The sequence below is a fragment of the Mirounga leonina genome, unplaced genomic scaffold, assembly GCF_011800145.1.
Source record: "Mirounga leonina isolate KUSES-001 unplaced genomic scaffold, KU_Mleo_1.0 Mir_153, whole genome shotgun sequence".
Lineage (NCBI taxonomy): Eukaryota > Metazoa > Chordata > Mammalia > Carnivora > Phocidae > Mirounga > Mirounga leonina.
This window is the reverse complement of record NW_023270387.1, coordinates 18292947-18318188: the sequence shown is the minus strand read 5'-3', so window position 1 is coordinate 18318188 and position 25242 is coordinate 18292947. Positions and strand designations below refer to the sequence as shown.

Sequence of the window (25242 nt, the reverse complement as noted above, 5' to 3'; positions counted from 1 at the left end):
TTCACAGGGCGTCAGGAGGCTTTCTAGGCTGTGTGATTTCACAGGGCTCACCCCTCCTTCAGCAGGGATAGAATCTGGTGTAAGACTGCTCCATGGAACTCCATACACCGGTTCCAGAAGAAACCATCTGCTAGTGCTTTTCCTCTTCTAGAGAAACGGTCAGGGGGACTGTTTTGCAAAAGTCTTCCCTAAAATCACATTATGATATCAGAGTAGTAAACCCAGGGCCAGAAAAGGATGTTTTCATGCTAAATTACTGGTTAGTTGGCTTTCCCTTCCTGCAAACGAGGGTTAAATGAGGCTCTGGGGATTTCTGCCCAATTTTAGGGACTGTGTTCCCCATCAGCTAGGGATGCTGTGACTACCAGCTCCATAAGGAAACAGACTTGGGAGCAGTGCAGATTTGGACAATATTTTACAACTGTGATCCCATCCCCCCGCACTTTCTCCATGCTTTTCTTCTGTTTGGGGTTTTAACTCTGAATTTTTAAAGAGTGATGTGATGATTTTCTTCTAGGAAATTTAGGACCTTTGGAAAAATGGGTAGACTTGGTTGGCTGAGCAAGCAATGGCCCATCTGGGCAGAAACCAGTCTTGCTCTTAGAAGGGTGGTTCACTAGGTCTCGGGCATAGGAATAAACCTGTAAGTGATAAGAAGTGAGTCGTGGACATTACTTATATTTAGCAGTAACCCTTGAAACCCATTTAAAGTTCAATCTAGCAGGTAACCTTTAGCTGTTGGGCTCTTTGATGCCATTTGTCTTCAGGATTGATGGCAGCATTTTCAATCTCTTTGGCGTTCTGAATGGACGTCTTGTCAGTCACACTGATGGGGTAGGAGATCTAAGAGGGTAAAACATATAAAGCATGTTAATGGGATTCATTTTAAGTCTTAGATACGAGGCTCATCTGTGTACTCTAGAAAGAGGTCCTGCAGGGCTGCGTTTTATTTTCAGTTCAAGGATATATCTTTGTCCTCAGGGACCTGGATTGTTCCTAAGGACAACGGGAATAAATAATGTTTTCTCCCACAGGCTTGATGTGAGAATTGGTGCTTTGAGGTCAAACTACTATTTACTTTAAATGTTCAATACACACTCAGGGGACCCAATTTTAGAACAGTTATCTGAACCGGATGTAGCAACTAATGTTGAGTATATTAAATGAAATAATGAATAGTGAAATAACACTATGTTTCAAGATGATAATAATAGAAATAACAATATTTAATATACAGTGAATGTTCATGGTGTGCTAGTAGCTGTCCTAAGCATTTAGCATATATTCTATCAGTTATACTATATTAACCTTATTGGGTATGTACTATTACCCCCTTCTTGCAGATGAGAAAACTGAGGGACAGAGACATTAAGTAACTTGCCCAGAATCAATAGCTAGTAAGTGGAGGAGCCAGGCAGTCTAACTCGAGTCTCATATTCAGCAATTTTGAAATATCATCTTTGACTTGCAGAATTTGTAATGTTGGCATTCAGTGAATTTGAATGATGTAGATCAGAGGTTCTCAACTTTAGTTGGATGTTAGAATGACAAGATATCAGTGCCCTGGTCCTATCCCAGATAGATTAAATCAGGAGCTCTGGGGTGGTTCCAGATAGCATTATACTTTATTTTTTTAAAGATTTTATTTGTTTATTTGGGAGAGAGAGAGAGCAAGAGAGAGCACGAGCGGGGGGCGGGGGGTGAAGGAGGAGAGGGAGAAGCAGGCTCCCCACTGAGCAGGGAGCCCAATGCAGGGCTCCATCCCAGGACCCTGGGATCATGACCTGAGCCGAAGGCAGACGCTTAACTGACTGAGCCACCCAGGAGCCCCTAGCATTACACTTTAAAAGTTTCCCAGGTGGGTCTACTCTGGAGCAAGGTTTGGGAACCACTGACAAAGGCAGCTACATGGGATTTAGGTCCCTAAATTATGGAGGCCCTTCATTGCCTCCATTAGCTACCTATTTTATTTTATTTTTAAAGTTTATTTTTCAATAATCTCTACACCCATTCTGGGGTTCACACTCATAAACCCGAGATCGAGTCATTTGCTCTCTCTACTGAGCCAGTCAGGTGCCCCGCTACCTATTTTAAATCAAGAAATTAGATTGTCTCTATGTTCTATGGAATTCTAGCCACCAGGAAGAGTTTCAGAAAGCAAACTTAAAGTTATACTGTCTTAATGTTGGTCAAAGGATCTGGAGATAATCCAGTATAACTGCTTAGTACTTCTGTACCATCCCTGGCGGATACTCATCCACTTGCTGCCTAAACTCATGCCCTTTCTCCTGGCAGGAGTCACCTGTTTATGTCCTACGGGCTGAGGAGGGAGCATAAGGTGGCTTGTGAATCCTCCCTCCCTTTCTGTGGGAGACCTGGTCCTTTCAACCTTTCCATGGAATAAAATGTTGGCTCTCTTAATCTCTGTTTCACGGATGATGAACATACTGTTGCATCATTGAACCACCTAAAAGTTCTTCCTAGGAGAGCAGAAATATATCTTCCTGTAATTTCTATCCCTCTGCCCTCTGAAATAATGGATTAAGTCGATTAATCTCTCTCTCAGACAGTAGCCCTAAATGTTAGCCGCTGACTGTGATGCCTTTGCTAAACCTCCTCTTATTTACAGGATCTGGGGCAAGATTTCTTTGCCTTTCCTCCAGTGACAGGTTACCCAGGTTGGCTCATTTGGCTACTGTGCTTTGTGGCTTGTAAAGGTTGACTTCCCCCTTTCTAAACTGCTGTAACTAATTTTTAGATTTAGATTCTGGATTTTACACTTGTTTTATTAAATTGAACCTGGTGGGCTGTGTCGTGTGAGAAGCAGCAAGCTATGTAACGCTGGGAAAAGCATGGGATTTAGAATCTGTCATTTTTTTAAATAAGATTTTATTTATTGAGAGAGCGAGAGTGAGAGAGCGCAAGCAGGGGGAGCAGCAAAGGGGGAGGGAGAAGCAGGCTCACCACTGAGCAAGGAGCCCGATGTGGGGCTTGATCCAAGGATCCCAGGATCATGAGCTGAAGGCAGATGCTTAACTGACTGAGCCCCCCAGGCACCCCCAGAATCTGTCTGTCATGTTTGTGTTCGGATTCTCCTGCTGCTCCTTACTTTTACTTTGCATTTATGCAGACTGCTATTCAAATGAGAAAGGGGGGGAAATATTTGTTAAATATTAATAAGTCAGTGTCTGACAATAAAGATAACCTCATTCCTCACTGCTCGATGCGGCTTCTGTGGCCACATGCAAGACAACATTTATTTTGGGTGAACTCTTATCTCTACCTGGATACATACCTGTCGTCGTTACTGTACTCATATAGATACAGCAATCAGATGGTATGGAAGTTTGAATACTTAAAGGTTGATCTGAGAATGGGAAAAAATGAAAATAAGACTTCTTCATGCTTGAATTATCATGGCAAATACAGGAGCAAAATGTGCTATTGGATCATGGGATCAAATGAAATTGCATTTTGAGCATCATAAGCTGTGTAATGTCTATTCAATGTCTACAAATAGGAGTACTCAGGGTGCCTGGGTGGCTCAGTCATTAAGCGTCTGCCTTCGGCTCAGGTCATGGGATCGAGCCCTGCAACGGGCTCCCTGTGCAGCAAGGAGTCTGGCTTCTCCCTCTGCCTGCCGCTCCCCCTGCTTGTGCTTTCTCTCTCTCTCTCTTTAATAAATAAATAAAATCTTAAAAAACAATTAAATAGGAGTACTCAACAGATTTTGAAAGATTACCTACTCTGCAGAAGGAAAACTTCCCAACACCACCAAACAGTCTAACTTGCTCTGAAATAGAAAGTTTAGGGATATAAATGCTGCCACCGAAGGTCAGGAACTGTGAGTCTTGATGGCATCTCTCAGTCCCTCTCCTGGCACTGGTTTAGGAAACGAGAGGTCTATAAAAGTATTAGGTTTCATAATTTTGGTCCCTGCTATTGCAAAGGTTTCTATCCCTTATGGCCATGATGTTAAAAGGAAACACCCCTCATTTACAAGTAAAATCATCTCTTTCCTGGACAAGAAATGAAGGCTGAGTTGGGGGGAAAAAAAACTAAATAGGATGGCAAGGAAATAATCCTTTTTCAAACCTCAAACAGGTGATGTCTTGGACAAAAATGTTATCTGGAGCCTGGGAGAAAAAATTGGGTTGATTCCTAGATCCGCCACTAGGATGTTCGATTCCCTGGCTTTTGTAAAGGGACTTGGTTTAGTTAATTCAGTCTGTCACTGGTGATCCTGTGACCCGGGATGGGATCCCTTACACACAGCTCTGGTAAAAAGTTTCTGAATTACAAATACATTGTCCTATGCTTCCTTCCCCAGAGAGTGTAGGATGTGCAATATTTCCATCCACAGGCTGTTTTGGTGGAACTCGGTGTCTGAATCACCCCAGTGAGAGCCTCAGGGCAAGTAAAGCATACTTCTACATTATCTCTTTGAAAGTGGAATGGGACACAACCTCTGCCAGCTATTTTTTTTTTTTTTTGTGAACCATTCTATTAATACCAATCAAATCGAGAAAATGATCAAATGAAATTGCATTTTGAGCATCATAAGCTGTGTAATGTCTATTCTGTTAAATTGGGGCCTATAATTGCTTCTCTACTGAAAAGATACAACAAAGACAGCAATCATGGCATGTCATTATCCCAGACTAGAAAACCGGCCTTTGCTGGGAGGACTTCAAAGGCTTGTGGTTCTCGAATTGCATTTGGCTGCTATTGATGAAACGCAGGCAATCCTGATTAGGTGTTTACACTGAGGTAAGGCGCAGAGCAGAGAGCCTGAGTGCCTGGGTCTAGAGCCATTAAAAAATTGTACATTATGTTCCTTGCTTTGAAGTGAGGGTTTGTAGGAAGGAAAGCAACTCAGATTGAGTACAGCTGAGCTAGATTGGGCTGCTACTTCTCTCTCAAAGAAAACTCGTCAGGTTCTTAGAGAATCGGCACCACACAAAAAAAGTTGAGGCTTTACACCAAGGGCTATATGTGAATTAGTGTCTCTGCACAGACACACACTGAAACATGTTTAGAAAGCGTATTATCCTTAAGTTCCCCAATCACTGCAAGTTTTGCCCCTTTATTCCTTGATACTGTTTTCCTTTATCACTGACGTCATGCGGAACCGCACAATTAACGTATCCGTTTCCTTGTTATTCCCTGATGGTATTAACAACCAGCACAGAGCCAAATCAAAATAAGCCAGTCTGATTTTTTTTTTTTTTTAATGTCGTATTTGCTTACCGTCCCTCCAACACATCTGCTACTTAACCCCTCTCTTCGGGAACGAGTCACTGGATTCCGTGAGCATTGGTGAACTTGGCGAATGGGTGATCTGCTGTGTTAACTCTGTTCTATTTCTGATGCATTGTGCTCTGTGGGAGCGCAAGCCCGCTAGCATCTCTCTCTCCGTACGTGGCCGGCAGAAGAGATGGAGGCATGGTGGCGCCGAGAGCCCGCCATTGTCAGGCTCCGACGTGGCTATTTTCCACAGCTGTTTGAATTCTCTGGGGATTTGTATTCGTGATTCAGCTATTTAGAGACAAAACACATGAACTCTTTTGGCTCTGCTGTTGGCCACTTTCTCCGTTCCCGCAGAACCCTTCATAATGCATTTCACACGCAGGTGCTCAATCAGAATGTGATGACATTGGAACCTTTGGAGATACTACTTTTTTGCATTCATTTTCTGTATAAGATCCTGCAGCTTTTAAAACCCCTGGACTAATTATGCCAGCCAGCGCTTTAAAACCCTTCAGTGCCTCCCCATTGCCCTTAATCTTTAAAGGTTTTTAAGGCCCTGCCTTCTGTACTTCTCACTCTTCTCACCTCGTACTTTCTTAACTCTGCGGTTGGGCCACAGGCACCCTTATCTCTGGGTCTATGCATAGGCCATCCTTTGCAGGGAAACACCTCTTCGCCTCACTTATTCTGACCAATCCCATTCACTGCTGCTGTTCCAGCCTGGGCTGAAATAGAGCTTCCTCCAGGAAGCCTTCCTGGACTCCTCAGAGGTTACAGGAGAGGCACCTGAGCTCACAGCCTTGGCACTTTGTACTTTCCTTTTTGTAACAAGTATTACCTTGGTAATTAGGTTTGTTTCCCCTCTAGACTCTAAGTCCCAGCTCTAGCGGTGCTAGTCACATGAGCCACGTGGTGGCCCTGGATATGCCTGGCACACACATGCCCAGTGAATATTATTGACTGAAAAGACCTATCTACATGGAGCACTGAACTCTCCATTTACACCAGAATACACAGAATCTACTTGCTTATCTGGCTAGATTTGTGGTTTATTGTCAACAAAATAAGGTGGAAAGCAGGCCTTATCTTTCCCTTTCCCTTGCTCGCTCAGCCCTGGACCACTGGGCCTTCACCCTTCATGGTGTTGTTCCCTCTTCCGGGAACATTCTTTCCTCAAATATTTGCATGATGTGCACTCTCACCTCCTTCATGACCTCTTTAAAACTGTGATTCCCCCCTCCCCTCAAATTCCCTATTTCTCTGCTCTCTTTCCCTAGCACTTCCATCACCTACATATACACTGATTTACCTATTTTTGTCTATTGTCCGTCTCCTACTAGAAAGTTAGCCCCACAAGGGTTGGGATTTTTGTCTTTTATTCAGTGATATATTCTAAGTACCTAAGACAATGCCTGATACATAATAAGCTCTTAATAAATACATGCAAATGAATGAAGCAGTTAACTTTTCAAGAATATGAAAGAGATTTTAGGACTACCTTGTGTTTGATTAACCAAGTCACCTGAACTCTATATGACACAACTAGGGATATGTAAGTGTGACCTCTGGACGGCCACAGAATTCAAATTGCTCCATTACTAAAATCCTTCAGTGATTCCACGTCATGTAGAGGAAAGGCATAACTCCTTAGCAGAGCAGTTCTAAAACTTGAGTGTGTATTAGACTCACTTGGAGGGCTTATTAAAACAGATTGCTGGGCCTCGCCCCAGAGTTTCTGATTCAAGAGGTCTGGGATGGGGCCCAAGAATTTGCACTTCTGGCAATTTCCCAGGCGATGCTGATGCTGCTGGATTCCAGGGACCATACTCTGAGACCCCTGCTTTAAAATGATGTACGGGGGCCTGCATGAAAGGCACCTGCCGATTTCCGTAGTCGAAATACCCACACTGCCATCCTCCAAATCTAGACACGTACAACACAGAAGTATTTGTCTTCTCCTCAACTCGCTGGATTCAGTAATCCTCTCCAATCCTTTCTTTAAGATTCCAGCTGAAGCCCACAGCTGATGCTCATGGCTGGCCAGCTACTCTCTCCGATGCCTTGGTATTTCTGCGTCCACCAGTTGGGTTGTATGTTTACCAAGAGGCTTTTACATTTGTTCGCAAACCTGTTTATGTCTATCGTATGGTTTGTTAAAATTATAACATGTTTGAAGGTGAGATAATTTGGAGAAATCTGAGTGTGAACGGAGTTGTTATTTTCATGGAAACGAAGTAAAATAATTTAGAATGGCCCAATAGGGACACCTGGGTGGCTCTGTCAGTTAAGTGTCTGCCTTCGGCTCAGGTCATGATCCCGGGGTCCTGGAATCGAGTCCTGCATCGGACTCCCCGCTCAGCAGGGAGCCTGCTTCTCTTTCTACCTGCCGCTCCCCCCTGCTTGCATGCTTGTGCTCGCTCTCTCTCTCTCTGACAAATGAATGAATGAATGAATGAATGAATGAATGAATGAATGAATGAATGTCTTAGAATGGCCCAATAAAACAAAAGGCAAGAGAAAAACAAGGGGTGGGGGGAAACGCTGAGAAAGATTAGGGGAAGTAGTTATAAAAAAAATCAAGGGCGCCTGGGTGGCTCAGTTGGTTAGGCGACAGCCTTTGGCTTGGGTCGTGATCCCAGGGTCCTGGAATCGAGCCCCACATTGAGCTCCTTGCTCAGCAGGGAGCCTGTTTCTCCCTCTCCCTCTGCCTACTACACCACCTGCTTGTGCTCTCTCTCTCTGTCAAATAAATAAATAAAATCTTTAAAAAAAAACCCAAAGTTTATGTTCTTAGATCCTTTCTTTAAAAAATGTTTTTTAAAGATTTACTTATTTATTCTAGAGATAGCTCAAGCAGGGGGAGGGGCAGAGGGAGGGAGAGAGAGAATCCCAAGCCGACTCTGCACTGAGCGAGGAGCCCAACACGGGGCTCGATTCTAGGACCCTAAGATCATGACCTGAGCTGAAATCAAGAGTCGGTTGTTCAACTGACTGAACCACCCAGGTGCCCCTAGATCCTTTCTAAAGTTTTTTTTAAGTTTTCCCTTTGCTTTTAAGAAATCAAAAGTAGAAATCCTAGGTCTCTCAAACTGAGGCAGAAGGACAAAGTGGTACTCCAGTGGCACATGCACTGACAGGAGAGGCCTCGGCCCCCCTGGAACAGACTGGCGAGCTAATGTAGGTCTATATTCTTTAAGTGCAAATCAACTGTTTAGGGTCATCTTTTTCCATATCTGCTTAAGCCACTGTATTGGATTAATTGACCAAATACCAGTTCCTGACTAGTACCCTAGAGGTTCCCCCTGTACCAGCAGGCTTCCACCTAAACCGTGACCTCCCAAAGCTCTTATTATACCATCGAACTCACTCCCTTTGCCTGCAATACTTCTGCTGCCCACCACCTGCTACCTTCTTTTTAAAGAACTTGTTCAATGCTTGCCTCTTCTGTGACACCCTCTCTGAATTCCCCTGACAGACTCAGGCACTTTTTCTTCGGTGTTCCTTTGGGACCTTACGTGTCTCTTCTATAGGTACTCTTTTATTTTTAAAAGATTTTGTTTGTTTATTATGAGAAAGCGCGAGCAGAGGGAGGAGGAGAGGGAGAAAGAGAATCTCAAGCAGACTCTGCACTGAGTGGGGAGTCTGACACAGGGTTCGATCTCACGACCCTGAGATCATGACCTGAGCTGAGATCGAGAGTCGGGTGCTTAATCGATTGAGCCACCCAGGCGCCCTGATACAGACTCTTTAATACGTCTGCTTCCCACAAGGCCGGAAGCTCCTAAAGAGCAGATACACCGACAGCAGCCAAAATGACTGCAGACCCCTAGCAATCTGGGGCATTTAGTGAAGAGGCAGAGCATCCTTCCTCCCATTGCCACAGCTCTGGACTTTACCACAGAAGCAGGTGCCATGGCCCCAGGTAAGAGAGCAAGGCCTGTGGAGTGGTCTAGGCATGTTTGGGAAAGCTATCCTGAGAAACGATTGCTTATGTTAGGGTTCTGGTTTTTGAAAGGGCATGCTTTAGTTATGAGGAAAGTTTTCTTTTCATGGATCCCTCGTCAGTAATGTTGAATTAATGGAGGGTCACTCTATAGATCATACAGTTGGTAGCAAATCAACTAAGTGCTGAACAGTGCATACAGAAAGATGCCTTAGGAAATGTGTTATACTGGGGGGAAAAAAAAACCCCATAAAGTTCAATTTGAATTATGCTGTCATAAGTGCATGCTCTTGTGGTCACACAGGGCAAAAGAAAAAAAAAAAAACCAATCAGTGAAGATACAGAGTACTTACTCTATAGAAGAATAATTTTTATGAGTATAGTAGAGGTGAGACTCAAAAATACCACCCAAACTGGAAGAATTCTAAAAAACAAAAGAAAGAAAGAACTCTGTTTCTAACCAAATATAATTAGAAAAAGATGATCATCATTGAAATAAAGGTAAAGCTTAATTTTATAGACAACCAAAAGTTGTACTAAATCTAAAACGATAGAAAAGGAGAGCAATCTATCACTTAAATATGAGTCTAGGGGCATCTGGGTAGCTCAGTCAATTAAGCCTCTGACTCTTGGTTTTGGCTCAGGTCATGATCTTACGGGTTGTGAGATGGATCCCTGCATCAGGCTCCATGTTCAGTGGGGAGTCTGCTTGAGATTCTCTCCTCCCTCTGCTCCTCCCATTCCTGCTCTCTCTCAAGTAAATAAATCTTTTTTAAAAATTAAAAAAGTTTATCCAGTAGGATAAGTGGACAGTCTTCTGGGAGTTCTACCATAGATTGGGCTATTGGGGTATTGAAATGCTACCCTTTTAGCTACATTTTCTTATTCTACCTGAAGTCCTATCCCTTTCACTTTGAGGCGCTATGATCTGAAAAAAAAAAAAAATCTGTTTAGAAGGGCCTATTCCCAGAGTGATTCCTTTCCCTTTCTATGGCTCGAGAATGCCCAGTGTTGACAATAGCTTCCCTTTACCATCTGCCATGCATCAGGAGCTTTGTATAATTTTTTTCTAATAGGCCTCCAAGGCAGAAATTGACCCCATATAATAGATAAAGAATATCAGGCTTAAAGAGTCACTTGCTCAGATATCTAGGAAGTGCTACCACCTAGTTCGCTGAAGAGCCAGGACATAACCCACGATTGTCTGACTTCCAAATGAGTGCTTTGTTTTGGTTTTATTTTTTACTCCCGTCACACTGTGTTGTCCCTGGGGGAGAAGGCTTCTACCACGCCTGGCACAAACCAAGCCTCCTCCCGCAGAGCTTCCATAGTTTCTCTTCCTCATCTGTTCATGTCTCAACTTGAATGACATCTCCTCAGAGTCCTTCACAAGCACCCACACATCCCAGTTACACTCCCATTCATCCTTAAGTTATTCAGTGTCCTTTGAGGTATTTATTGGCATGTGAAATTATTTTGTTACGTGTTTCTTGCCTCTGTTACATGACGGGAACGTAAGCTCCTTGAAGCCCAGGCTCTGTAGGTCTTGTTTTCTGGTATATCCCTAGCACTGAGCACTGAGCACCGAGCACATAGCTGGTGCTCAACAAAGGTCTGTTGGCTGACTGACCTGCCGTCTCAGCAGAAGCCATGAATGTATGTTGATCTTCAAAATGGGTAGTGGACTCTTGGTAGGGCTTTATACTGTCTGGAAGACTATCGGTGACTGTATAACTTTTCTACATTTGTTTTCACAAAGTATCTGTAATTACTTTCCGGGGAAAGACAAGAGGAGAACAGCAGGTCTAAAGCACTTATTGCTCTTTTCTGAGCATGCTAGATTTTTCCCTTCATCGGTCTTCAAAGTCACATTGGAATCAAGATAGAAAGGCAGCTCCCTTTGCAAGACACAAATGTCTTTTAATGGCAGATCAGAAATGGACTCAAATTCTAACTAATGAGTTTCAGACAAACACTGAACAAATCATGAATTTAAAAAAGTAAGTCGTGAATATTCACTGGCAAAGTTACTGGCTGACGGTGATACTTAGGTGCCCTCTAGTGTGTGTTGGTTTTTACATCAGTTCCTTGCTTCACATGTCAGATGATCGAGATCTCCTCATGTATTCCAAGGTGATTTTTCCAGTGCATTTTAAGGTACAATCGATCAACAGATGAAAATGTACATCGTACAGATGAAAAATGGCAAAAATAATTGTGGAGAAATTTAATTTAAAAACTGATGGTTCTGCTCTGAGCCATTATTTACGAGCAAAGAATGCAATTTAGGTGACCTGAGCAGTCGGGGGGTGTGAAGTTACAAGGGTTACTACAAAATGTTGGGTCTTGTGAGTCCATAGGCATGGTTCAAAAATAGGAGCTATAAAAAGGATATAAAGTGAAAGGCTGTGCTCCCATCCCCCTCCACCCTCCACAATTAACCACCCACATACCCTTCCACAGTTTTTTATGCATACCAAGGGAAATACAGAGCTTTATTCTTCCCCACTTTTTTACACTGTATGCACTGTTCTATACCTTTAATTTTTCCCTTAATAATAAACCTTGATAAGTTGTCCATAACCATTCATGGAGAACATCCTCATTTTTTTTTAACAGCTACAATGTACTTTATTCTATGGATGTACTATAATATCAGTATTACCCACATGATAGACATTTGGATAGTTTCCAATCTTTTGCTGAAAAAAGGCTGAAATGGAGAATCTTGTACAGGAGTTATTTCAAAACTGCACATATATAACTAGGAAAAATTCCTAGGAGTGGGATGTGTTGGGTCAAATAAAAATAATTGTTGCGAACATTTATATAGTGCTTGCTATAAGGCAGGCATTGATCTAACCACACTACATATATTAGCTCATGTATTTAATGTTCTTAATAATCCTGTGAAGAAAGTACTATTATTATCTTTTTTTTTTTTTAAGGACAAGGAAACTGAGGCACATAGGGGTTAAGCAACCTGCCCAAGGTCAGACAGCAGGTGGCGGTACCAACCACCTTGGCTCTGAAGTCTATTCTCTTAGTCATTATGTTTTACTTTTTCAAGGAGTATATGTATTAGTATTTTAAATAGATATTAACAAGTTGTCCTCCACACCTGTTATGCCAATTTATTATCTCAACAACCTGACTGTACTTCTATGTATTAACTTTTCTGTGAATTTCCTATTGATGGCCTTTGCATATTTTTATATTGGGATTTTTGGTCTTGATTTCCAGGAGCTCTTTATATATTAGAGATATTAGAGTTTCATCTGTGATATGAATTAGAAATATTTTTCTTCTTTGTATTTTGACTCTCTTATGCTTTTTTCCTACAGAAGTTTTTGGTATTTATGTAGTCAGATTTATCAATCCTTTGTAGATTGTGGATTTTGAACCATTTCAAGGTTATGGGAGAATTTGCTTCATTTTTTTTTTCTAGTATTTTTATGGTTTAATTTTTTAAAATTAAATATTTGGTCCATTTAGAATTTATCTTGTTGTATGATATGAGGTATGGCTCTGACTTCATTTTCTCCCAGATGGCTACCCAGTTGTTTTATTGAACAATGCACCATTTCCTCACTGATTTGAGATACTGCTTTATCAAATCATAGTATCATATCCTATATTCCCATATGTGATTTGGTTCTGTTTCTGCACTTTCTACTCTGTTCCATTTTTCTGTCTATATATGCATTAAATATTATCCTAGTATTTAATTATTGAGGGTTTATAATACACTCTCTGGTAGTGTTAGATTCCCTCGTGATTCTTAATGTCCAGAGCTTTCTTTATTATTCCTGCTTTTATTTTTCATCTGAACTTAATCAGTTTTTTGAGTCTTATTTAAAAAAAAAAACTGTTTATTTTTTTGGAATGTCATAAACTTCTTAGATGTACTTTCAAATCTTCCCAAAGACAATACAACTACTTAAGACCCTGTCTGATTCAACTGGGCATAAATGCTTGTGACAAAATGATGTATTAAAAAGCTGATTTTCTTTTTTTTTTTTTAAATTTTATTTATTTATTTGTTAGAGAGAGAGTGGGTGAGAGAGAGTGAGCAAGGGTACAAGCAGGGGGAGCAGCAGAGGGAGAGGGAGAAGCAGGCTCCCTGCTGAGCAAGGAGCCTGATGCGGGACTTGATCCCCGGGCACTGGTATCATGACCTGAGCTGAAGGCAGGCGCTTAACCGACTGAGCCACCCAGGCAACCCAAAAAGCTGATTTTCTTCACTGTGTAATGGTCATTGACATTTAGTCATTCATTTGGCAATAGATGTCATTTATCCTTTCAGTATTTCTAGTTGTAAGATATTGGTCATCTCTTTCAAAGAAATTAAGAGGAGAAAACAGATTTTCAAACATGAAAACCTTCCAGATAGATGCTGCTTAATCTAAAACAATACTCTCCAAACCTGCCACCCCTAATTCTTACCTCTTGATCCCAAATTAACAGAATAATCCCATCAGCCATTGAAATCATCAATGCTTTATGGGTACTGACTTACACAACTACGACTTTGGGTTTCTGGAAGACCCTGTAGGTGCTTTATATGTAGTCCATGGACCAGCAGCCTTGACATCACCTGGGCACTTGTTAGAAATGCACACTCTTGAGTCTCACCCCAGACCTACTGGATTAAAATCCGTATGTTAACAAGATTCTGGGATGGTTCATGAGTGCCTTAAAGTTTGAGGGGAAAAAAAGATCAGTGGTTCTTAGTGGACCCAACAGCAGAAGTGGCGTCACCCAGAGCCATGTAGAAAATTCAAATTCTTGGGTCCTACCCTACACCTAGTGAATCAGAAACCCTTAGGTTAGGTCTGGCAATCTGTTTTAACAAGCCCCCCAGTTGATTCTGATTCACAGTAATATCTGAGAATCCCTGGTGTAAAGTAGTGGTTTTCAATCTTGGTTAAGCATTAGAATCACTTGGGGAGCTTTGAAACAAAAATACTGGCACTCAGGGTCTTACCCAGAGATGTCAATTGGTCCAGGTGAAGCTAAGAATCACTTTTTAAAATTAGTTTCTCGGGGCGCCTGGGTGGCTCAGTTGGTTAAGCGACTGCCTTCGGCTCAGGTCATGATCCCAGGGTCCTGGGATCGAGTCCCACATCAGGCTCCCGGCTCAGCAGGAAGCCTGCTTCTCCCTCTCCCACTCCCCCTGCTTGTGTTCCTGTTCTTGCTGTCTCTGTCAAATAAATGAATAAAATCTTTTAAAAAAAAAATAAATAAAATTAGTTTCTCAGGTGAATCTAATATCCAGCCAAGTTTTCAAACATCTGCTCTAGAAAATACCATTTCCCCCTCACATACAATTTATACTAAACAGAGTAAGTTTGGAGGGATGGAAGAGGTCCATTTTTCATTCCCCATATATTTACTGAGACCTTACAGTGTGTTAGGCTAGTTACCATGAAGATTGAAAATAGGTACAAAGCATAGTTCTTGCCCATAAGGAAACATATAATCTGTACTGGCAGAAAGACCTGCACATACTTCATATATAAATAATGACTTGAAAGGAACACATGGTTCAGTGCTATTGACTATAATTCAATAAACCAGTTACACATATCCTATCACTGCTAGGTCAAACTAATTTCTACATTTTAAAAGAAGAGTAAGATGGAAAAGAGTAGTTGGAAAATGGTGAAGAAACAATTTTGAATATAATTAGCAATCAGCCCTTAGACAGTTGAACCTGGAGAAAGTGGTGGACAAGGTCAATAGCCACTTCAAAGACTAATTTATGAGCTTAAAGATTGAGCAAGTCAAAAATGCTTTAAAGTTTTCTTGCTGGCCTAGCAAAAAATTATGCTATGGAATCACTGTCAGTCAGCTCACCCCAATATTGTTTGTAAATTAAGTTATAACTACTAAGAAAAATAAGCGATTAAGAAATCAGCAATTAAAGAGTTTATAATAAAGATCTTTTCACCTTTATTATTAGAAATATAACTTTCTTTTGGCTTCACAATTCGCCTCTCCATCTAGACTGGCTTCTTTTGAGAACATGTTTAGAAACAAATGAAAAATATTGTTCTAGTCTGGGAGAAATTACTGGTTATAAATATTTTTCACAGATAATGGACTGTTGAATTTATATTTTTAAAGGAGCAACCAAGCAAAATTCAAAATTTCATATATGTTATGAAAAGTACATTAACATCTAAAATTTGGTCAAAAATGTTGATAATTCTTTTGCATTCAGCTATGTGTTTTGAGAATTCAGCTGAATATACTACATCCATTCTTCTGTTCTATTATTAGTTACCAAGGCAAGGATGTGACCATAATCCTTTAAGACTATAAAGGGAGTTTCTGAATTAAGAGAAAATCACAAATGTTCATCTACCTCCTCTTTCATTTCTACGAAAAAATACTTAGAGGTTAGGGTTAGAGCAGGTTAGAGCATTTTAAATAATACCATTTGAATTTGGAATAGGTCTAAGGGCATCCCCATGTAATGTATTAACCTTTCCTTCATATTTGAAAATGACCTCACATTAGTAAGTAATGAATTTCAAGCTGGTTCCCCCAAGAAGGATGGCCATTCTTTTCTTATGTCCATGGGCATGTCCACTAGGAGTTGGGCTGATAGGATCCGTATGAGTGCCCATGAAATAGAGCTAAGGCTACTGGCTCTAACAGATTCTGAATCCATCATCTGGGATAGAATTTACTCTTGAAATGATCAGATAAGAAAGGGAGGGCATTTATTTTTCCCATTTTATAGATGGAGAGACTAAAGTTTATATCATTTGCACAGAATAAAGGGTGGTATAGTGATTACAGTTGTGGTTGGAAAGGTAATAGAATCACCTGGATAATTAAAAAGACAAAACAGGGGGCGCCTGGCTGGCTCAGTTGGTTAAGCATCTGCCTTTGGCTCAGATCATGACCTTGGGGTCCTGGGATTGAGCCCCGCATCAGGTTCCCTGCTCAGTGGGGAGTCTGCTTCTCCCTCTCCCAATTCCCCTGCTTGTGTTCCCTCTCTCTGTGTTCCCTCACTTGCTGTCTCTCTAATACATAAAATCTTAAAAAAAAAAAAAAAAAAAAAAAGAATTAGTGGAATAGGGGCACCTGGGTGGCTCAGTTTGTTAAGCTTCTGCCTTCGGCTCAGGTCATGATCCCAGGTTCCTGGGATCGAGCCCCGTGTCTGGCTCCCCTCTTGGTGGGAAGCCTGCTTCTGCTCCCTCTGCCTGCCACTCCCCCTGCTTGCGCGCGCTCTCTCTCTCTCTAATAAATAAATTAAATCTTAAAAAAAAGAATTCGTGGACTAATTCCCTTGATTCTTCAAAGACGAGCAAGGGATAGGACGTTTGTTTTACTCAGCCATGTGGCTGTAATGACGTCACCATCTCGAAGGAAGTGATCTCCAGCCATTTCAAACAAAGGCACATTCCAGTGCTTGGAAGAGATTATTAAGTAGCACTTACGTACCTGTTCTGGGAGAACGTCCCCCCTTTTTTTACTGTGAAGTTGAAGATAAGAGTCCGTTTTAGGACTAGGTAATCCCAAAGTCAGCTTGTTTTTTTCCACGAAATATTGTTTGGACTTCCTTCGCTGACGGCCACGTGATCCTGGCAGGAAAACCTCATTGTGTGAACTTGAACTCTTCAAGTAATGAGAGAGGTTGCTTGACTTCTCCCCCAGATCACCGTCGCTCAGCTCTGAAAATGGCCGGCTGTGATGGGCACCATGCTCATAGTTTGGGCTTAAAAATTCACTGCCAAACAGAGAGGCAACGCTCTGTGGGCTACTCTTGCATTCGCCTTTCTCCCCCGAGGGTTCCACTGAGGGCTCCTTGGAAGGGTACAGTGGATCCAGAGTCAGATTTTCAGTAGAGCTGTCTACAGACTCTGATAATGCTTCCATGGTCAACAACTTCCTCTCCTCCTCCTTACTCTTCCAGTGTGGGTCATATCGGAGGTCCGAATATTTGTCCTCGACTGGTTGTTGGCTGCCCAAAGCAGAAAGGAAATGTCAAATCCTTAATCAAAATGAATTTACTCATTATGTTTAGTCATCTTACTCGAATCTTTCTCCTATAATTTTCCTTTTACTAGCTACGTGTTGAAGACATAACTGAGGCTCAAATTAGGTGTACGGAGTATACATAAGGGCAAAAAGGTTTTAATTACAAGTTCATTAAATTAGGGAATAAAAATGGGGAATAGTTAATATAAATGCCCCAAAACAGCTGAAGTTCAAGGGATGCCAGTGACTCAAGGGATGCTATTACTTATGCACACCTTAAGTACTTCAGCTAGTGAAGATAAAACTGATTTCACATTTTGGCTGGTGACATACACGTTTCGGTGCTTATCTAGGAAGAAAATGCCATTATTGCCTGGATGATAGTTTCCTTGGTCTGCTTCTGCTGTGAGGGAAAGCAAGATTTATCTCAACTGAATACCTACCTAGGTTTATCCTCCTTTTAAGTATTTTGCTTTTCATTTTGTCTTTGTAGATTTTATCACATGTGCTGTAGAAAGATCCCCAATGTTCAGAATCAGATGGTGGCTCACTGAAAAGTTCTTAGTTTGTATTCTTTTGGTTTGTCACATGGATGCACACAAAACAGAACACAGGTCAGTGTGTGCTCTTAGCTGTAGGACAGCCCTATTTCAGCAAAAGGTTAAACATATGGTCCCGCCAGAGGGATGTGGGCTAGTCCATAATCAGGGCATATGACCCCAAATAAAGTCTTCCCTTTTCCTCATGACAATCTCAATTTGTAAAGCACCTCCTGGTCTTAACCAAAAAAAAAAGCTGGTAATATGGCATATTTAATGGCCCCTTTGATCTTCAAAAGCTAAATGGGAGAGATTTTCCTTCCTTGAGTATAGTAGATGCAATCCTCTAATCAAAAAGAAAATGTAAATCACCTAGGCTTTTTATGCTACTTGATATTCCCGTTTACAGAGGACATAATTTTATGCTGGGTAAACAAACTAATGGTGCCCCTACTACTAATTTACTTCTCTTAATGTGGACCTAGATGTTTTTTGATTTGATGTAAAGCAAAAATAAGAGTGAAAAGACAAAACTCCCATGTCTTGCTAAACTGTCATTTTGATTTTTTAGTTCACATATTAAGATAGAGAACTTCTTGGGGCACCTGTGTGGCTCAGTCAAGTGTCTGCCTTCTGCTCAGGTCATGGTCCCAGGGTCCTGGGATCGAGCCCCACATGGGGCTCCTTGCTCAGCGGGGAGCATGCTTCTCCCTCTCCCTCTGCCCCTCCTCCTGCTTGTGCTCTCTTTCTTTCTCTCTGACAAATAAATAAAATCTTAGAAAAAAAAAAAAAAACTTCTTGGGGTAGGCTGCTCTTCTTTCTCCACCAAGGGAAGAAAAATGATATTCTCTTCCAGCAAAATGCCTGAATGGAGATTGTGCACATTTATTGGGAAGTGGGATATCAAACTGTGCAACTCACCCCACACCCTAAGCACCACGGGTTACCTGTCTCTGGGGCTTTTGAGGAGGAGGTTTCTCCTGTGTGATGTCATATGAACTCACACTATGTTTTGGCCTTGCCTTTCACTTGGTTCTCTAGGTCTCACTGGGCATGGAGTGGTCCAGCAGGGCACAATCTGGACTTGGGACTGGACAGACCTGGGCTCAAGTTCTGGGTCTGTCATTCCCTATGTGTGCATGAAATCATGCCATCTTTTGTCTGTAATTAGCGATAAATTGTATTTGTTCTGTTTACTTCTCAGGATTGCATAAACATCAAAACGAGACAATGTATCTTTTTTTTAAAGATTTTATTTATTTGAGAGAGAGAATGAGAGAGAGAGAGAGCACATGAGAGGGGGGAGGATCAGAGGGAGAAGCAGACCCCCTGCTAAGCAAGGAGCCCGATATGGGACTCGATCCCAGGACTCCAGGATCATGATCTGAGCTGAAGGCAATCGCTTAACCAACTGAGCCACCCAGGCGCCCGAGGCAATGTATCTTAATCTTCTGTATATGTGCTTATTTCATCTTTCGCTATGGTAACTTTGCCTCTTCACCCACTTAAAGTTCTGGGCGGCAGGGGCTGAGAGTCATCCTTCCTTCCCTAACTTCTGCCTGAGTACTCTACCCTGTGCTCTGGACAGAGGAGTTAATGAGCATTTCTTAAATAACTGAGCCTCTAAAATTACTCAAGACAAATGTAGCATCAGATATTAATTTTTAAAAACCCAATAGTAGTAAATTAGAATCTACACATGCAGAAAAGCTTCTTGCATTGGACCAAATTAGTGAATGATTTTAGGGCTTACCATGTAATGAGTTCAACATAAGGGTGATTGTTTAGGTGGGAAAGAACAGATTAAGGGGCACCTTGATCATATCTTCAAGCAAATAAAGATATGAAATTTTTGTAAGTGAAGAAAAGTGCTGTTTCCCCATATCCAATACATACTAAAGGGAAAAAGTAAACGTAACTGTCCTGTTCATTCATTTGCTCTATTTCACAGAACTGAACTTCTATCATTCCCTTGCTCACTCAGTGATTCTGCTGAGCACTTACTGAGCTAGGGGATACAGTGATGGGCTCACAGCCTCGTAGGGAATACAGACAAGAAAATAAGCAATATATAGAGCACCTGGGTGGCTCAGATGGTTAAGCGTCTGCCTTTAGTTCAGGTCATGATCCCAGGGTCCTGGGATGGAGCCCCACATCGGGTTCCCTGCTGAGCAGGGAGCCTGCTTCTCCCTCTGCCTGCTGCTTCCCCTGCTTGTATACTCTCTCTGTCAAAAATAAATAAAATCTTAAAAAAAAAAGAAAAGAAAACAAGCAATTTATGATGTGAGTGATGAGTGTCCTGACGAGGAGCATGAGCCTATCGAGACTCATGAGGGACCTCCAGTCCCATCTCGGGAGGTCAAGAGAAGCTTTCTGAAGGAAGTGATGGTTTAGCTGAGACCTAAGGCTAAGAAGCACAGGGAGTGTATGCCAGGCTGAGGGAAGAGCTTGTAAAACGGAATGGAGGGGAGAACGTGGTGCTCTCAGAGAACAGATTCTGTATGGATGAAAGGAAGGTTGAGCGTTCAGGGTGAAGCAGAGGTGAGATCTTGAAAGGCTCTGTAAACTCCGTGAAGGAATGTGGCTTACCTAAATTAACTTGAGAGTCTGGTTTGGAGCAAAAATAATTTAATTAGAGAGCAAAGATGTTAGTGAGACATCAATACTTTTGGATAGTCCAGGTGATGAGTTTTTGGAAAGGATTATCTACAGGGGCGTTTTTGTTTGCTTGTTTTTTGTAAAGTCTTAGAATAGCCAGCCTTCTTCTTTGCACTCCTTAAAGCAGGGTTTGGCAGCCTTTGAATGTGAGCATCCCACTGGGGATCACTGCTCTGTTACTTAACCGGGGTGGGGGGACGTGGAGTGCTGACTTTGGAAAGATAGTCCATATTGCATGCCCATTAGAGAATGCTGACGGTGAATCTCCAGTTTTCCTTAGAAGAGCCCAATGAGGGAAGTATTATTATTATCCCCATTTAATAGATGAAGGACCTGGAGCTTAGAGAGCTCATGGGACTTTCCCAAGGTCACAGAGCGAACAAATGGTGGAACCAGGACATAGACCCTGGCAGTCTGCCCAGCTCCTGTCTGTGAGTTGGCCTGTATTATGCAGCTATTCCCATAGGTGGTCGTGGAGCAAGGCCTGCCTTCTGTGAGTCAGTGAATCGGTCAGTCGGCCAGTCAGCAAATAGGCGCTGAGCAGCTCCCTGGGTCCTAGCCATTGAAGCATGGTGAGCAAAACAGAAGCAGGCTGGTGGATCTTACCTGTTAGCAAGGAAACAGGCTTTATGCGCCAGCTCTCATGATCCAGTAATAAATTAGATGTATAAAGAAATGCAGCATATTATGGGTATTTAAAATAGGAGGGCATAACAAACTGTGGAAAGAGCCAAGATGTCCATCGACAGATGAATGGATAAAGAAGATGTGGTATATATATACAATGGAATATTATGCAGCCATCAAAAGGAATGAGATCTTGCCATTTGCAATGACGTGGATGGAACTGGAGGGTATTATGCTGAGCGAAATAAGTCAAACAGAGAAAGACATGTATCATATGATCTCACTGATATGAGGAATTCTTAATCGCAGGAATCAAACTGAGGGTTGTTGGAGGGGGGGGGGGGAGGAGGGGTGGGGTGACTGGGTGATAGACACTGGGGAGGGTGTGTGCTCTGGTAAGCGCTGTGAATTGTGCAAGACTGTTGAATCTCAGATCTGTACCTCTGAAACAAATAATGCAATATATGTTAAGAAAAAAAAAAAAGAAGAAGAAGAAGAAGGTAGCGGGAGGGGAAGAATGAAGCGGGGGAAATCGGAGGGGTAGACGAACCATGAGAGACGATGGACTCTGAAAAACAAACAGGGCTCTAGAGGGGAGGGGGGTGGGAGGATGGGTTAGCCTGGTGGTGGGTATTGAGGAGGGCACATTCTGCATGGAGCACTGGGTGTTGTGCACAAACAATGAATCATGGAACACTTCATCTAAAATTAATGATGTAATGTATGGGGATTAACATAAGAATAAAGAAAAAATTTAAAAAAAAATAGGAGGGCATAAGCTTGCTCATCACTGAAAATATGTTAACCTCTTGTTTCCAGATTCAATTGGCAGATGATATCTCAAAGTCCATTTCATTTCTATACTATGATCCTATGATAAACTCACAGAAGAATCAATAGACAGAAGAATGCTTATTATTTAAAAACATAGGTAGTCTTTGGGGCGCCTGGGAGGCTCAGTCAGGTGGGTGTCTGACTCTTGGTTTCAGCTCAGGTCATGATCTCAGGGCTGTGAGATTGGGCCCCACACTGGGCTCTGCACTCAGCACAGAATCTACTTGAGTTTCTCTCTCCCTCTTCCTCTGCTTTTCCTCCTTCCCTCTCAGATAAATAAATCTTTAAAAAAAAAAAAAAAGGTAGTCTTCAAGGATTGAAGGATATGATTTCCCTGATTCCGTCTCTGCAGTTATACTAAGAAAACTGGCACTCACAGTGGTCATCACATTTAACCAGCACCTGCTGATAATGGCATAATGTCTAGTCATGAGTATAGACCTTTCTCGGTTATATGTCATCTCCGTGGTGCTCTTCTTGCCTGAATAATGACACGGCGTCTTTTGGTTCTGATAAATGGTACAGCAGGGTGCCTAAGGACAAGGGGCCTAGGATCAGACTGCCTGTACTCGATTCCTGGTGCCACCAGTTACTGTGTGGGCATGCGCAAATTATTTAAATTTTCTGTGCCTCAGCTTGCTCATCAGTGAAATGGGGATAACAGTACCCATCTCACAGTGCTCTTGAGAGGATTAAGTGAGTTAATACATATGAATGCTTACAATGAATTGTGTCCTTGACACAGAGTGAGGATCCAGTGAGGGCTAGCTATGACCGCCTCTGTCTGTGAGCTCCGTCACCATTCTTGACTTGCCCTGTGTTACAGTCAGTCACCATGACACAACATTGTCGTGTATTGTGCTTCCTGCTGGTGGATCTCAAGGGATTCCTCTCTCCCTGGGGCTCAAGTTATTTCCAGGTCACAAAGCTGTGTTGTGATGCACTAAGGGGCACCTTCGTGGCCTGAAGGAACTAGCACTTATCTTCAAAAATCCAATTTTTGTTACCATGACTTAGGCACCTATGGACAATCTGTTTGCACTGTAGTTTAGGAAATGGGACTAAGAAATTTCAGCCACATGATGAAATATTTTAGGAACCTGCTGAGTGCTGATGAGGAAGATAAAACTGGGAGAATTAAATGACTGTAGATCTTCAGAAAGAACTGTAATTTCTGGCCTCAACGAATTACCGTTCTTAAATGCCCCTAGAAGTATATCACACAATGCAGTAAGACTGGTGTTTTAAATGGAACCTAAGCAATACAAAGGGTTGGGGAACAAATCAGAAAAAAAAAAAAAAAAAAGAATTGCTTTGGCTGAGAAAAATGTTTCTGAACCAATCCTATGAAGAGAAACTCTAATAATGTATACAGAGGAGATTTGAATCTGAAAATGTGGCTCTTCTAAGAACTTTAATTACACTGTGCCATTTACACCTGTAATGACCGTCTCTAAGTATCCCCTCCGTCCCCTTTCTAGATGGAAACTGTATGTCGAAACAAATGCCAGGTTATGTTTTGCAAAATCATGAGCACGGGAAGCTGTAATACTTCAGAGAAACGAATCTAATGGTTGAAATAGAACATGATACTGAAGAACCCCATTGTACTGAGCTTGTGTGTTAAGAAGCGCAATTAGGTTTCGTGGTCCAGGTCAACACACTGGAACAAAATGAGTGTGAAGTGCTCCTTCCTGAGTAATCATCTGCACACAAAACATGCACTTCTCTTCCTCCCCATTTGATAGGAAGGTTACACAGACAATGCGTACACAACTCTTTTGTTGCTGTTCAGACAACAGATGCCGGGTCTCCTCTTCAAATGCCTAGGTAAGACCTGGATGCAGAGAGGAAGGGGAGGTGGTCTCATATGTGCACGCCATGATATTTGCAGGCTTTAATGGACCATATTTGAGTACTTACTGTACTCAACTTCAAACAAAATAAAATCAAATCTCCATTTAATGAAGAGCCTCATAGTGTAGCATTCAATAAAAAAATTACTAAAATTAGAGCATGTTTCTAGTACAATTAACATCCTTTGCACTCCAAATATTCAATAACTGGCCATTTTGCCTGTTGAGGTGGTGAATAAAAGCACTGCTATTAATCATTTAGCAGTTATTTATTTGCCACTTTAAGTAGGCAGTTAAATTGAAACTGCACATGTTATTATTGATTTAGGTTTAATTTAATCCTTTTTAACAGAACAATTATTCCCAATTTATATGCCATTAAATCTTTTATGCATATGAACAGCAAATTCAATTTTTGTTTAAGTGTAAAGTTTTTAATGCTTCTTTAAGGAACTATAAAACTGACAATTATTTCCAAGGATTTCTGAGTTCTAGGCTCATCTTAATCTTTTTATCAGTGGCTTTTAACTTAATCAAATGAAATAAATCCAAAAGATTAAAAAAATCACTTTTGCAAGCATGAAATAAAATGGTCCCATTAATATGCTGCTGCACTTCAAGTAGGTTGTTTACAATGCAGGGAATTTCATTTATTGTAGGCATCCTGATTTAAAAAAAAATTTTTTTTTAATAGAAAAAAGTTGCTTTAATGAACTGAAGGCCAAACACTGTCTCCAGAAGCGCACTCAAGAGAAGGGACTGGGGTTTTGGAAAAAAGATGGCAGAGGAGCAGGGGACCCTATTTCAACTGGTCCCCGGAATTGAGCTGGATATCTACCAGACCACTCTAAGCACCCATGAAACCAGCCTGAGATGTAAGAAGATCTGGATCTCTACAAGCAGAATATCACAGGCGGTTGGTTTTGAGTTACAAAGCGGGGAGCTGTGATTCCGAGGGCAGATATCGGAGGATAAACGGCAGCGGGAGGGTGCCTGGACGTGGGGATCCTACACCGCTGGTGAGCGACAGCCTCGCACGCTGCCGACCGGGCACAGACTCGCAGACCGGTAATGGTGGGGAAAGGACTCTAGGGCAGCCCACGGGTCGGAACCCAGAGCGGTGGGGTTGCGCCTGCGAACTGCAGCCCCCGGGGCAGAAACCCGGAGTGGTGGGGTGGCGAGGGCGTGCACAACTGGGAGCGGCTGGCGGTTTTAGAAGCACAAAGGGCAGGACGTGCCCTGACCTGGAGGCAGGACTGGGAGCGCTGCGGGGGGGACGCACAACCCAGGCCGCTGCAGTTTATAGCAGCATGGACAGAAACGGAGACGGTGTGGCCTGGAGAGCTCACTGAAGAACAGACTGCGGTCTCTCTGCTCTGAGGCAGAGGGTTGGAAATGGTCTCTTCTGCTCTGACTCATGGAAGAAATGCGGAAAGCCGCCAGAGAACAAAAGCCCCAAAAACTGATTCCCGCTGAGCCCATCCCCCGCCACAGGGGCACAGGGCAACTCCATCCCAACAGGGTTGCCTGAGTAACAGTG

General features: G+C 42.1%; 1 protein-coding gene across 5 annotated transcripts in view; it reads right to left on the bottom strand.

Annotated features, from left to right (window-relative positions):
* Positions 1-25242, bottom strand: part of JHY (junctional cadherin complex regulator) — a 65108-nt gene that overhangs the window by 24839 nt on the left and 15027 nt on the right. For all 5 annotated transcript variants that reach the window (XM_035009166.1, XM_035009168.1, XM_035009164.1 and 2 more), the window contains exons 3-4: positions 16652-17171; positions 730-843 (exon numbers count right to left, since the gene is read on the bottom strand). In XM_035009166.1, coding sequence (XP_034865057.1) covers positions 730-843; positions 16652-17171 — 634 coding nt within the window. The remainder of the gene's footprint in view (positions 1-729; positions 844-16651; positions 17172-25242) is intronic.